Source organism: Lactuca sativa, chromosome 3 (genome assembly GCF_002870075.4).
Source record: "Lactuca sativa cultivar Salinas chromosome 3, Lsat_Salinas_v11, whole genome shotgun sequence".
In the NCBI taxonomy this organism is placed as follows: domain Eukaryota; kingdom Viridiplantae; phylum Streptophyta; class Magnoliopsida; order Asterales; family Asteraceae; genus Lactuca; species Lactuca sativa.
The window spans coordinates 26,946,247-26,961,717 of NC_056625.2; the positions used below are offsets into that span (position 1 = coordinate 26,946,247).

The window sequence follows — 15,471 nt, forward strand, 5'->3', positions numbered from 1 at the left end:
AGCCGACCAATCCCAGAAAGCTCTTGATCTCAGTGGGTGATCTCGACACCTCCAATCTAATCACTGCCTCAATCTTGGCCGGATCGACCAATATCCCTTTCTGGTTAACAAGGTGTCCTAGGAACTGGACCTCTCGTAACCAGAACTCACACTTGGAGAATTTGGCATACAACCTCTCCGATCTCAAAACTCCAAGGATCTCCCTCAAATGTTCCTCATGCTGCTCTCTAGACCTCGAATATACCAAAATATCATCAATGAATACGATCACCGACCGATCCAGCATCGGCCTGCACACCCTGTTCATGAGATCCATGAACGCAGCTGGGGCATTGGTGTGCCCAAAAGGCATCACCACAAACTCGTAATGTCCATAACGAGTTCTGATTGCAGTCTTCTGGATATCTTCATCCCAAACCCTCATCTGATGATAACCCGACCTCAAGTCTATCTTGGAGAACCAAGATTCCCCCTGCAACTGATCAAACAGATCATCGATCCTAGGTAACGGATATCGGTTCTTGACCGTCAACTTGTTCAACTCCCGGTAATCGATACACATCTGGTGTGAACCATCTTTCTTCTTGACAAAAAGGATCGGTGCTCCCCAAGGCGAGCTACTCGGTCGAATAAACCCCTTCCCCAACAGCTCCTGAAGCTGCGAGGATAACTCCTGCATCTCCGGCGACGCGAGGCGATAAGGCGCTTTGGCGATAGGTGCTGCTCCCGGAATCAAGTCAATACGGAACTCCACTTGTCTTTCCGGAGGCACACCCGACAGTTCCTCAGGAAAAACATCCGGGAACTCGCGCACTACCGGAACCTCGTCAACTGAACTTGGCCTCCTAGTGGCCACTCGTGCGTCCATCACATAGGCTATGAATCCACTGCAGCCCTGCTGCAAACTCTGCCTCGCCCTGGCAGCCGAACAGAACGCTGACCCACACCGGGTCCCCTCGCCATACACAGTAAGCACTCCCCCACTAGGGTCTCGCATAGTCACCAGCTGTCTCTCACAGTCAATGACCGCTCCAAACTTACTCAACCAGTCCATGCCCACGATGACACAGACATTTCCCATAGCGATAGGAACTAGGTCTATAGGAAAATCGACACCAAAAGTCTCGAGCACACATCCTCGAATCACGTCGGTGGCATATACCGCTTTCTCATCAGCTATGGAAACCCTCAGAGGTCGACTCATCACCTCTCGCTCAATACCAAGGTGCTGACTAAAAGCCAAAGATACAAAAGACCGACTCGCACCCGAGTCAAATAATACCAAGGCAGGTACAGAATTCACAAGAAAAGTACCTACGCACATCATAAAATAAGCACAACATGTCAACATAAAAATAAATACACGAAAGAATACATACCAGCCACGACATCGGGCGCCGCACGGACCTCTTCCGCAGTCAACTGAAAAGCTCTCCCACGAGCCCTCGGGGCCTCACCCTTCACTGGTCGAGTCTCAGTAGCCCTAGCAGCAGGTGCAGATCCATGGAGAAGCTGAGGACACTTGGCCTTCCGATGGCCGGTCTGGTTGCAATGGAAGCAAACCTAAATCCCTTGGGGCAATCCCTGGCGATATGCCCCTCCTTGCCACATTTGTAGCAAGCACCCGATCGACAGGTCCCCTCATGACCCTTGCCGCACTTCCCGCAAGTGCGGCCCTTCTGGCCTCCAGTCCTCGAATCAGCGGACTTGGTCCGTTTGGCTACCGGTTGAGACTGATCCGGCCGCCGATCCATCCTCTGAGACTCGGCCTCCTCCCTGGCCTGAGTCTCCAACTCAATCTCCCTCTTCCTGGAATTTGCCTGGAGCTCAGCAAATGTCTGGTACGTCGAGTTCGACACGAACTCCCGGATGTCCCTCCTCAGAATACCCAGATACCGGCTCATCCGAGCCTGCTCAGTAGCCACCTGCTCAGGGTAGAACATCGCCCTCTCATGAAACTTCCGGGTGACCATAGTAACCGAATCATTACCCTGCTTGAGGGCCAAGAACTCCTGAACCAACCGTTCCCTCTCCACCGGGGGAACATACTCGTCTCTAAACATGGTGGTGAACCTCTCCCAGGTCACCGCTGAAATCTCTGCAAGAGTGAAGTTCGCCGTCACGAACTTCCACCAATCCTTCACTCCCAAGCGAAGCTGGTTCAAAGCGAACCGTACCCTCAGATGCTCTGGACATGAACAAGTATAGAAGCATCCCTCAATGTCAGCAATCCATCTCATCGCAGCGATCGGATCCTGCGTCCCATCAAACTCGGGTGGCTTCGTGTTGCTGAACTCTCATAACAGCAACGAGTCACCTCCCTGAGGCCTGGCTGCAGCCACAGCTGCCGTAGCTGCAGCGGCTGCGGCCTCAGTCACCGCGGCGTACCGCTCATCAAAAGTCTCCAACAGCGTGGTCTTGATAGACCCAAACATCTCCAGAATCTCAGCCCGGATTGCCGCAGCCACCTCATCGTGGATCATCTGACGAATCTCCTCGTCACTCACACCGCTTGTCTCAAGTCTGTGGCGTGTCCCAACCATGATGCCTCTGAAATATAACATAAAAATATCAGAGACCCAATCGAGCATACTCGCACTCGATAACGCAACCCTACTTGACCTCCGATACCCAAAGGATTCTTACTTGGACTGCCCACTGATCCGGTGTCTTCAGTAGTACGGGCCCTATACTACTGACTACACCGCATCAACGTTCACCCCAAGTCCTCCTCCTTGGACCCCGGATCACGAGTACTCTATTCTTGCTATGCACTGATTACCTACTCGCTCTCAAAGCATCTCATAGCAGCAGATTTCCCCTAGACTAAGGCATCACAAATCAGGCCACTCTAGTCCTAATATGAATACCTGGTCTACTCTAGCATGCATAACATATCGCAACATATCTTATAACACATATTGTAAGGGTATTTTGGGGATTTTACCGTTCGGGCGCTGGCTTACCGTACACACTGCTTCTCCTTTGGTTATTACAAAATCTCTTATAAAATTTTTATGCCTTTATTAATTGAAAATTTTCTCAAGTCCTCGGTTTGAGTTCAGTTACGCCCGAAGGTGCATCCGAATCCCTCAAACCAAGGCTCTGATACCAACTTGTAACAACGTAAATTTTCAAAACAAAAATTTTCATTTCTTAAAAACATGTTTTCTGTAACGACCCAATTTTCACGTCCAAAAATTTCGTTTTAAAACATTACTTTAGAAAACATTAATAATTAAAACATTGTTTGATCAAACCATGACACAACGTAAACCATGTCTAAAAGCCAAATCATACAACCAATCAAAATATCAGAGTATGAATCCCAGAGAATCTCGTAAATGCGGAAACCAGAGAGTGTGTGTGTGACATGCTGCTACCGCGCCGGCTCCTTTCCCCTAGCTGAGGAGGTACCTGAAACCAAAACTGAAAACTGTAAGCACAAAGCTTAGTGAGTTCCCCCACCGTACCACATACCATATAATCTCATAACATACATATATTGTCAGGCATATCTGGGTGCCCGACCTACCCCTTCGGCCCTCTCGACCGGACATTGCCTAGCATATCTGGGTGCTGGCCTCCCCTTCGGTCCTCTTGACTGGATACTGCCTAGCATATCTGGGTGCTGGCCTCCCCTTCGGTCCTCTCGACCGGATACTGCCTAGCATATCTGGGTGTTGGCCTCCCCTTCGGTCCTACCGACCGGATACCTCGGGGACTATCTCCCCTACTGTCACTATCACATAGCATCATATCATACTAGCACATAACATAACACAGGTAGTAGAAATTCCTAGATGAATATCACAGAGACAAACATCTACATATAACTCCTACTGGTGGGCCGACATTGTGGCCGTAGACCCACCGCTACTGGAAAGTAACTCACCTCGAAGTAGTTGCTGATCTGATCGGGAACTGACTGTCTACTGCTGCTGCTGCTGCTCTGGAAATCCTCCGGCTGCAATTCCCACAACATACTCAATCAAACACTGTTAACTGTCCTTTGGGTAAAATGACCATTTTACCCCTAATCATGTCATCAAACAAAGTCAGAGTCAACTTTCAGTTGACCCGACTCGCCGAGTTGGCTTTCCAACTCACCGAGTCCCTACCCAAACGATTGCCCTGAATCCCGTTCCTACTCGTCGAGTTAGGCGACGACTCGACGAGTTCACCTTCTAAACTAATAATCAAGTCCTTCATCCTACTCGCCGAGTTGTATGAACAACTCGTCGAGTTCATCTTCATCCAACGAACACTTATGCTAAGACTCGCCGAGTTGTATGAACAACTCGTCGAGTCCATCTTCATCCGAAGAACACTTATGCTGCGACTCGCCGAGTTGTATGAACAACTCGCCGAGTTTGTTCTTGATCTAAGGAGATTGCCTTGAACTCGTCGAGTCAGGGCATTGACTTGCCGAGTACCTCCATAGATGAGTTCAGCTTCCGACTCACTGAGTCACACCTCGTGACTCACTGCTCACTCGACACTACGAAAAGGGGACAAACTCGGAGACTCGCGAACAGACTCGCCGAGTCACATGAACGACTCGCCGAGTCGTTGCCATGCACCCACTAAATACACAGATTTGCTCGATTCCAGTCCATGCCATTCACAGATCTGGACTTCTAGGACACGAATCACACGTAAAGTTTCCAACTTTACGTGTAGATATTCACCAATATGGATTTTAGGGCTCAAAATGCCTCAAAAGGGTAGATCTAGGGTGGACAAGCAACATGGGACCATGAAGCTAACAGATCTGAGCTCCTGGAGCTCAATCTTGCCTAGATCTAGAGGCCAATCAACTTATTACAGACCCTCAAGCATGCACAATCTTGGAAATGGCTCAAAAAGGACTTTAATGGGGCTATAAGGGACAATAAGCTTAAAAACAGAGGGGAAACGAGCTATACCTTAGGGGAAACGTTGGAATGACACAGAGATGCTTGGCCTCCTTCTCCTCTTCTTGATTCCCTCTTCTTTTTCCTCAAAAACTTCAAGAACACCACAAAAACACTTCAAACTTCACAAGGAAGCAAGGCTAGAGAGAGATACAGGGCTCTGAGGGTGAATGAGGGCGAGGTTGGGGCGGATATGTTGTTTAAATAGGGTGCAAACCCCTGAAACTTAGGGTTTCATCCAACAGTTGTGACTCGCCGAGTCCAGGATATGGACTCGCCGAGTCGACAACTTAAACGTGTCCCGGGTCCCGCATCTACTCGGCGAGTCGGACCTGTGACTCGCCGAGTCCAAGGCTAAAAGAAGAGAAATACTTAAATAAGATTTACGTACCAGGAACCAGGTGCTACATTTTCATCCAGAACAAGCCATAAAGATCCAATGTATCATATCATAATACAAATCATATAATCCCAAGATCATAAATCCTCCATCAGTGTGTACAAATCACGCCGGCGCCTTCCCACGGTCCTCGCTAGTACCTGAAACACATAACACAACAACTGTAAGCATAAGTGCTTAGTGAGTTCCCCAAAATACTACTTACGCACATACGCCTTTCCAGGACCTGACCTTCCGGTCCATGTGTCTCAGGGGACTTTCGTCCCGACTCGGTAAACCTTCCGGTCCTCATCACAATGCCTTCCGGCCCATAACATATATGCCTTCCGGCCTATAACATAATGCCTTCCGGCCCATATCAAACATAGCATACATAGCACATATAAACGATTAACTTATCATATACGATGCATACAACCCATAACATATCCGACCTTCCGGTCACACAATAAAACCCTTCCGGGTACAGTATAGTGAGAAAACTCACCTCGTGGAAAGTCTAGAATCTCACGTGCTCGCTATCTCCGAATCCCAAACGAAGACTCAACCTCGCCTAGTCATAACGAATATCATTTTAATTAATATAGACTTCCACCACTAGACTTTACCCCTTATTAACATTCCTCATAGGGGTAAAAAGACCATTTTACCCTCCCTTGACTCAAAGTCCACAAGTTGACCAAAACCCTAAAAGTCAGCAAAAGTCAACATCTTTAGTACGCGGGGCGTACATCGCCAACTCAATAATCGGGGTCTCCACCCAGTACGCTGCACGTACTGGGAGTTACGCCCATCGTAATAGTCAGATCTAGACACACTTCATTTCTGGTCTTAATCGGTTAAGCCATTACTTCAACTTCTAGATCCGGCCTTATTTAAGCATCCTTACTCATAAAGTCGGAACCTTTAAGCCTTGGCATGGCTGTAAAGGCTCTTACACTCCTTAACACCTTTCCATTTCAACTCAAGGATCTAGATCTCATGCATGACTAATCATTCACGTCCAATATTACATTTTTTATGGATCTACAACTCAAATGGACCAGAAATATGATGGATCTAAGCTAATGGAGACCACTTGCTCATAAAGTCTCCACCTTTGGGACCAAAACCCTAGAAAATGGTCCATAAAGCATACCACAAGATCTACAATTCAAGATCCGAACTTTTTACCTTAGAAAGAAGCTCCAACCTTTGCTAAGCCCAGATCTACACTTGAACACCAGCTCCTAGCCTTCACAATGGACTCTTATTCTCCTTTGCTACCTTGAAATGACACCACCAAGCTTAGAACACTCACAAAAGGGCTAGGAACGAAGGAACACTCTTTTAGGGTTTCTTTTTGAGGGATGGTGGCTGAGGAGCCAAGCCATCTCATTCCTTTTATAGCCAACAACTCAAATTAGGGTTTTGGGTCTGGAGCGATTACGCCCGGCGTAACCTTGGGTACGCCCAACGTACCCGACGATGACGTGTTTAAATGAGGCGCGTGAGTACGCGCAGCGTACTCCTTATACGCCCAGCGTACTCGCCCAACACAAAGGCCCAAAATGACAAATAAATAAAGATGAAGGGCTAATTGGTTGTACCTGAATTTCGGCTGTTACAAACTCACGGTTAGAAGTCCTTCAAACGATTGATATTATGAAGGTATAATAGATGTATATATTATCATGTAATTCAAAATAATCAATATATTATATCAATTTAGTATAAAACTTATTATATCAAATTTAACAACAACGTTATTGTTACATTTAAAAAAAACATATGTTTGTAAAGACTTCATATATATAGGTGTTTCTGCGCAATGCGCGAACATTCGCCTAGTATACTTATAAATCTAGCATTTTTCCTTGCACCACATTCATTTGAAACTCCCATCCATTTTTTCTTTCACCACATTCATTTGAAATTCCCATGATTTTTCAATTTCTTTCTAATAATAATTATAATTAGGTTAAATAAATATTAAACCTAACATGTAATCATATATAAACTAAATTTCAATCTTAAAATAATATCTTTACTTATACTAATAAAGTTATGTTTTTTAACATATAGCATAATATAGTTAATTTATTAGTTTTAATTTATTGTTGGATGTAAACTATTATCATTTTAAAGATACAATTTTTGAACAATTTGTACAAAATACTTAAATTATTAATTTAAATATAACATTATAGGGTCAACTTAAATATAAATTTTAGTTTAACTTAAACAACCCAAAGAATATTTTGTAAATAGTTAAAAATGATAAATTGTAGTGTCTTTCTAATAATGATTATAAGTTGGTTAATAAGGTTAAATAAATATCAAACCTAAAGTGTAATCATAACTTAACTAAATTTCAATTTTAAAATAATTTACTTCTATTTATAAAATAATGTATTTAACTTTTAACATATTATACTTAATTTATTACATTTAATATGATGTTAAATGTAAACCATTATCAGTTTAAAGCTACAACTTTTGAACAGTTTGGACAAAATACTTAAATTATGAACATAAATATAACATTACAATGTCAACTTAAATATAAATTTCAGTTCCAATTAAAAAACTAAATAGTATTTTGTAAATAGTTAAAAGTGATAAATTATAGTGATAAATGCAAAACCTAAATTGTAATATCAATTTAACTCAATTATTTTATAATGCTATTTTTATAATCATTAAAAGTTTTCAAATAAGTAGCTTAAAATAACTTACAATAACAATAGTTAAAAATAACTATATATAAATGATTATATTGTTACCTTTAACGTAAAAAAAAATATTTGATGTTTTAAATAATTATAATGATAGAAACTAAAACTTTAAGCAAATAAATTTTAAAAAATTAGTTAACAATAACAACTATAAATAATATTAAACCATAAATTATATTTAGTTTTATTCATGTGTAACTCGCGGGTAGAAGTCATCGAAACGATTGAGATTATAAAGTTATAATAGATGTGTATATTATCATATAATTCAAAATAGTTAATATATTATATCAATTTAGTATACGAATTATCAAATTTAACAACAACATTATTGTTATATTTTAAAAAAAACATATATTTGTAAACACTTCAACTATATAAGTGTTTCTGCATATTACAATGTCAACTTAAATATAAATTTTAGTTCCACTTAAAAAAACAAAGAATATTTTGTAAATAGTTAAAAGTGATTAATTATAGTGATAAATGAATAAAAACTAAATTGTAATCACAATTTAACTAAAATATTTCCTAACTGTATTTTTATAATCGTTAAAGTTTCCAAATAAGTAGCTTAAAATAACTTATAATAAGAATAGTTAAAAATAACTCTATATAAATTGTGTTTAAGTTGCTGGTGGTGAGATGTAGGCACAATGGCCATGGTGGTGATGCAATGATAGTAGTGTTCTGTGTGTCGATGGAAGAAAGACAAAGATAGGGGGAACTGCCGAGAAAGAGGGGGATGAGGGTAGGGTAAGATGGTGGTAGGGTGGGTTTGATTTTTTTTTTTTGGTTTTTCTTTTAATTATAAGAAAAGAAAATAATAATAAAAGTTAGAAAATAATTATTTAAAGGGCATATTAGTCATTTAAGGTTGGGTGTGGACAAAAAACACACAAACATGTTAATTATAGGGACCAAAACCACACAAAGTATCCAAAATTGGACTAGTGATGCACCAACATTTCGTTTTGGACCAAAATCACAGAATTTTGACAACCACAAGAACCATTTTTGCAATTTTGTCTAGATATTATAAATTTGGTTCCATAAGAACCTTATTCACATCCATATACCATAAGGACAAAAGTTGTAATATAGTCTAAAAACTATAAAAAATATATAAATAATTGAAAAATGATCATTTCATAAGTGATAAAGGCAAAGTAGATGGAAATAAATCTAAAATAAAAGGGTAGCGATATTTCCATAGAAGATTTTTATACTTCCACTGAAAAAATAGTGTAATGACAATTATGCCCCCGATTTCAATTTATAGATAATTAAGAGAGTTTCTTTGTTTCTAAAAAAATGTTGAGACCAATAGATCATCCTCATTATGTGCGCACAAGTAAGTGATCTGGTTAATCGAATGGATACTTTGCTTCTGGAAAGTTGTTTCAAATGATAACAATGTAATAAGTTGTCTAATCCGATTCTCTCTGCAAATGCTTCTTGTGAACTTCATTGTTTTTCCTATTCTAGCAATCAATTTCACGGTTGAAATGTAAACTATGATTGTAGATTTTTGGAAAAATTAGCAATTCGCAATTCGGGGTAACATCACTTGCCCAATTTACAAACCACATGATGTTGCCGCTATAAGAAGAAAACGGTTGCATGATATGAGGTTTTCTGTATGTTTTTTAGTGCACATATACAATTTTGGGTGTTTTTTTCCAAGTTTTTTTGAATTTTAAATATATTAATACTTTAGGAATTGAGAATTGGGGATAACATCAACGTCTTCTTTTAGATGCTAATTCCATTGCAGGTATGACAAAAGCTTAAAAAACTCTCACATGACAATTTCCGGACCAAGCTTGTTCAATTCGCCCTTGTTCATCATCTTTTGTTGTGTGTGTGTGTGTGTGTGTGTGTGAGAGAGAGAGAGAGAGAGAGAGAGAGAGAGAGAGAGAGAGAGAGAGAGAGATCATTGTCGCTTATCATACCAATGACATGAAGAAACACACTTCAACGACTGCCGAACAAGTAGCAGCGATGGAGAAAAGAGGAGGAAACCGTTAAGAATATTTATGAAAATATAATTAGGGGTATAATTGTCAATAACTAATTTATTCAGTGAAAGTATAAAAACCAACGGTAGATATATCACGACCCAAAATAAAATAAAACCATAATCATAAGTATAGACTTATAGTAACACAATTTATTTTTGTATCACATGGCACATAAAATATAAACTCTACAAAAAAGGACAAACTTGTAGTTTACTCCATATTTTGTGAAAGGTGATCTTTACAAAGTCAGAAACGGCCTGTTTGGTAATTAGTACACATCGAAACGTCGTCGTGTCACGTCTCTTCCACAACTACCCCTAAATCATCTCACATAATTTTCCCCGGAACCCGAAGGCCGAATTGCGACCTCGCCGACGTTTCTCTCTCCTCTGTTTTCTTTTCCGCCAAGCAAAACCCTTTCAATAATTTCACACAAAACATACATACATAAACCCCAATCAATTCCAAGTCATCGCCTCTCTAACGTCGCTGTCTTGTTATCTCGGCGTTCTGCTTCCCAAAATTCAACTTTGGGCTTTTTAGTCGTTTGCAGGAACGACGACCTAGTTAACGATCAATTTGTAGATTGATCTTGTTCATCGATACCCATCGGAAGTAGGTGATTTATGCTTGAGGCTATATAGTTCTTTTGTTGGTAAGTTCTTTTGATCGAATTGATGCCTTTTTTCCGGATTCGATGGTATTGCTTAGGATCTTTGACAGATCCGTACTGAACTGTGTTTTAATGTGATATCTGAGTGTTTTGTGGGAAGATATGGTTTGATCCGTCACTAAAACCGGCAGCTTATATAATTTTTTTTATCAAACTCTTCCAGATTAAATCAAATGAATCCTTCAGTATTTTTTGTTGAACAATCATTTAAACTATTGTTTTCTTTCGTTTTTGTTTAGTATCGGCTTATCCTTGAGTTTGACTAAAAATTATGTGGGTAAACTGTTGTCCCAGATTTTTCTAGGGTTAGGAAGATGAAAATTTGATGTTTCCAATTATTTTATTATTGTTTGCTGTTTTGTTTTTGCGAGTCATAGTGTAAAATTTAGGGATGCCACTTATTTGTGAGTTGGATCCACATATGTGTGGCTTTAATTTGACATAGATGGAATTAAATGGAGGATTACAGACATCACATCAAAAAGAAACAACTGTTTTATGCTTGTTTTCAATAAAATAATATTTCTCAAAAGAAGTGTACACATTGAAACAACTGTTTAACATGATTCCTTTGTAATCCGAGCGACATAAACAATTTAATCTGCAAAATATGCTTCATACCAAGACTTCCTAACTTCAACATAAGGAGCCAAGGTTCAATATAACGTTTTCCTATATATATATATATGTGCTGATGAAAGTTTTGTGTTTTAGTGTAGTACTTGTTAGAGCTGTAATTACTTTATGGTAGGATTAAGAATTTGTCGATCTCAAGCAATGGAAGGGAAATGGCCGCATTATGCGGAACTGAAGCCAATTTTAAGAAATGGTATGTTCTCTTAACTTCAATCTGCTTAATTTAATGTTTTTCTTTGATCATCTTTTGGTTATAAATTATAATAGTAATAATCACTTTTGTCTTTATTGAGGTGTTCTTCAAAGCAATTGTTCCTGTATAAAGAGTTTTTATTGCTAGTGATTAAACTCTCAGAAGCTCAACTTTTGCTATGTATATGCTCTAACTGAGTATCTTTTATGTGCAGGATTACTTTGTGGATACATACACATATTATTTCAGTTGCCACTTTTTTAAAAAAAATATAAAAAAAAAAAAATTTCTTCTCTTCTGGGAGGTGTAGCATTTTTATAACATGAAAAAAATGAAATTTCACTACTAACTTCTTTGTCATAAGTTAGGCAAAGTTTAGCTTCATCTTTCTCTTCATCATTCTTCAGACAACTGTACATCATTCATTGAGACTGTTTTTTCTTTATATTTTAAAAAGGAACTCATTGTAATGGCTTCTGTTTATGCAGGACTTGCAATTCCTTCTCCACCTCATTTTGAGTATAGTAAATTGCTCTAGATAGGTGACTTTAGGTTGACTTGTGTAAATACTACTACTACTACAACAACTACTAAGCGTGTAGATAAAATGGCATCAAAATGGGTTAAAGTATCAGACAACAACACTGGTAGTCGAGTCATCGTTACTTCAAAGAGGAAGCAGTTATCTCAAATAGCCAGATCTAGCAACAGGGCTTTAAGTGTTGTGAGGCCTGGTTTTGCATCAATATTGAACAAGACTCTAAAGAGAAAGAGAGACAATAATAATAGCTTCAAGTCCACATGCTCCTCTTCCTCAAAAATTTTACTAAAAAACTACTCAAATTTTATGAGAAGTGGACTCCCTCAACGTGTCCTTTTCTCTGAAGGTGGTCAATGGAATGATTTCTCCCAAGATGTTATTGACTTGGTTAAAGAACACTTCATGGCAAAAACAACAGCATTTGAAGTGAAGTTTAATGGGCGTCAGGTAATGTTAGATATTTTACATATGAATGAAGTAGATTTGAAAAACGGGGCACGAAAACCGATAGCATGGATTGATGAAAAAGGTAGCTGTTTTTTCCCTGAAAGTTATGAAATTCAGAAAGATACTGAAATTGAAATAGACCCTGAAATTAAGTTGCATGTTGAGATCGAACTAAATGAAATAAGTAACAATAGTTTGGAAGAATGTGTGGAAGAGTCAAACGTTAAGAGGGTCAAAATTGACCAGGAAGGTCAAACAAAAAACCATCTAGATGCAAAAGCTGACCAATGTGTTGAGAAAATACAGATTGATGAAGAAGATGCTGCATCCCCTACTTTGGATCAAGAAACAGTGAGAAATATGTTTATGAAGAGCGTAAGTCAAAGTCAAAGTCAAGGCTTGAAGGTTGATATAATTGAAGTGAAGAAATGTTGTGGTGGTGTTATGGAATCAAAGCTAGATCTTTTCCATGCACAGGCTGAAATTACTAAAAAGGTTCGCGGAAACGCGAATGTCAGATACGGTTGGTTTGCAAGCCCTGTGGGGTCCACCTCCACCTCCACCACTGGGGTTTATGGGCTAGGACATGATGGGCTAAAACTTGGAAGGTATGGCTATGGGGTCCACTTTACAGCTGTCCATTCTGCCCACAACAGGTACGGGTGTTATATAAATATAAGCTTTATGTTTTCGTGGGATATTTATTAAAAAAAAAAAAGAAAAAGATCTAATGTTTTGGTGGTGTTACAGTGAAGATATTATTTGTGATGTTGACGAAAAAGGGGTAGAAATACAAATACAATGCATGGTTTTATGCCGTGTAATATTGGGAAATATGGAAGTTGTTTTACCGGGGTCTAAACAATTTTACCCGAGTGATGAGTGCTTTGACTGTGGAGTTGATAATCTGGAAAATCCAAATCATTTTGTTGTTTGGAATATGAATATGAATACACATATCTATCCGGAATACACACTCACTTTTAAGATGTCTCCTAGTCTTACTGCTCAAGGTAGTATTTTTTTTTAAAAAAAAAAAATTAAATTATAAATATGAATACAAAATAACCCATTATTAATATATCATCCTAGAGACGAGACCTTATAATTAATTCTATTCCTGAATGATAATACAGCAGGGAATCTGATTATAGAGCGAAGTAGGGTTGACACGTCAAAGTTAACAACTCAACCTCCCCATGGACCCTTAAAGATAGATTCCTCCCCACTTAAATTGGTGAGTATTTTGACTTGTAAAAGCCTAACAGATAACATCAAACATTTTTGACTGGAAGCTTATTTAGCCTTTAAAAATCTGTGTGACTGGAAGGTGATATTATCATATTTTCAAGATTGTATTGTGTTATTATTGTTGTTTTTTTAAAATTTATAGGGAAAGAGTGAAACGCAATTTCAAAGTGGGAAAGCGTCTCCTATGTCTTTAGAAAAGGGGGCGAGTGTTGGATCAAGCACCTCTAGGGCTCCTAATTCCCCATGGATGCCATTCTCAAAGCTTTTTGAAGCTATTTCAGATAAAGTAGCTCCAGCTGACATGAAGCTAGTCCGTATCTTGTATGAATCTCTTAGGGTATGTACATGTACAAATACACTAATTAATCATCATCTGTTGTATCAAATCATTTTAAATTTTTTGTTTTATATGTAGGGAAAGAAAACGAGCCGTGAAGAGTTTATTAAGAAGTTGAGATCAATAGTTGGGGATGAGATATTAAGGTCTACAATATCCAGTCTCCAGTCCAAAGCTTAACTCATTCAGCTCCTTTCTCGGTTAGTCTTAATAGTTTTGGATTTTATATAAATAATAAAATAATATTTTGGAGTGTTTAAGATCTCATTGTTTATTTATGTTTTTGCAGCATCATAAGCAGAAGTAAAATAAGAGAGTGAGTGAGGGGAATTTAAGATGGCGAAAATCTTGATGTCTTTTGTGAGGTTTGAACGTTGAAAATATGGGTTTGGATTTGTGTAGTTAGATTGGTATTTACTATTTTTTGAATTTTATTTTTGGTTTAAACTTTTTAGAATATTAGGTTATATAATGTTCTATAAGAATATACAGCATATCATATATAACTCCCTCCTTTTTAGGTACATTACATAAGAATGTGCCATCGAGTATAAGCTTTGTATCTCTTCAGCTATATTATATGCATCAACATTAAACCCTGATATGGGTTGAATGATTATAACCAGAAAATTTTATGGTCTCTTGACATGATTATAACTATATTTAGTTCCTACTTCTTGTGCTGCAAATACTTGTTATACTGACATTTATTCCGTACTTTCCTCAAAAGTCACAGTAACCAGAAAGCATCCTTCAAAGTTCATACTTCTAACTAGATGTTATGTGATCTATTGCATTATAAACCTGTATTTTGTGATTAAGAAAATACAAGCTTTCCAACACAATGTAATAACATTAAGGAAAAAAAAGTACATGTTTCTCAACATTCTACCTTATATGACAAATTTAAGTACTGAAATTTAACCAAAATTATAAACATTTGAATTATGAAAAATATCGACACAAATCTAAATCGATCTTAATATATAAAATATAAGAATAGATCAAGAAAATAGAAAGTCGGAAATAATTAAAGCTAATGTTGGAATGTAGACCAATTTTTGAAATTTAAATCTTAATACATATAAAGTAAACTATTTTTAGGTAACCTTAGATGTTTCGTTACAATTCAAAAATAACATTGACTGTAATCTAAATATGCAAACAATATCAAGAATACGCGTTTTCTGACAACTGATATTTTCAGCTTCACAAAAATCCAAGGGATAAATATAATACATTTTATGTTGAGGATGCTATTATTAGTTGTTAGTAAAAAACATGTGACAAATTACATCATGGCCCACTTTCTAATATTGTTCACGATTATCTGATA

General features: G+C 38.3%; 1 protein-coding gene across 3 annotated transcripts; it reads left to right on the forward strand.

Annotated features, from left to right (window-relative positions):
- The first annotated feature begins 10,323 nt into the window (after positions 1-10,323).
- On the forward strand, positions 10,324-14,775 carry LOC111884121 (inactive poly [ADP-ribose] polymerase RCD1). 3 transcript variants are annotated; one of them, XM_023880443.3, is made up of 8 exons: positions 10,326-10,712; positions 11,445-11,559; positions 12,048-13,203; positions 13,298-13,560; positions 13,684-13,784; positions 13,941-14,135; positions 14,214-14,335; positions 14,425-14,775. In XM_023880443.3, exons 3-7 carry the CDS (start codon positions 12,167-12,169, stop codon positions 14,313-14,315), a joined length of 1,698 nt encoding a protein of 565 aa, XP_023736211.1. In that variant the 5' UTR covers positions 10,326-10,712; positions 11,445-11,559; positions 12,048-12,166; the 3' UTR covers positions 14,316-14,335; positions 14,425-14,775. The 3 variants fall into 3 exon arrangements, with proteins under 3 accessions (XP_042755951.1, XP_023736211.1, XP_023736212.1); XM_023880444.3 differs by having other exon boundaries at positions 11,450-11,559; XM_042900017.2 differs by having other exon boundaries at positions 10,324-11,559; positions 13,687-13,784.
- The last annotated feature ends 696 nt before the right edge of the window (positions 14,776-15,471 follow it).

Excerpts from the sequence above, each read along its gene's own strand:
- LOC111884121 (XM_023880443.3), top strand. The coding sequence starts at position 12,167 with ATGGCATCAAAATGGGTTAAAGTATCAGACAACAACACTGGTAGTCGA. Across the intron at positions 13,204-13,297 it reads GTCCATTCTGCCCACAACAG|TGAAGATATTATTTGTGATG; the intron begins GTACGGGTGTTA and ends GTGGTGTTACAG. Across the intron at positions 14,136-14,213 it reads TCTTGTATGAATCTCTTAGG|GGAAAGAAAACGAGCCGTGA; the intron begins GTATGTACATGT and ends TTTTATATGTAG.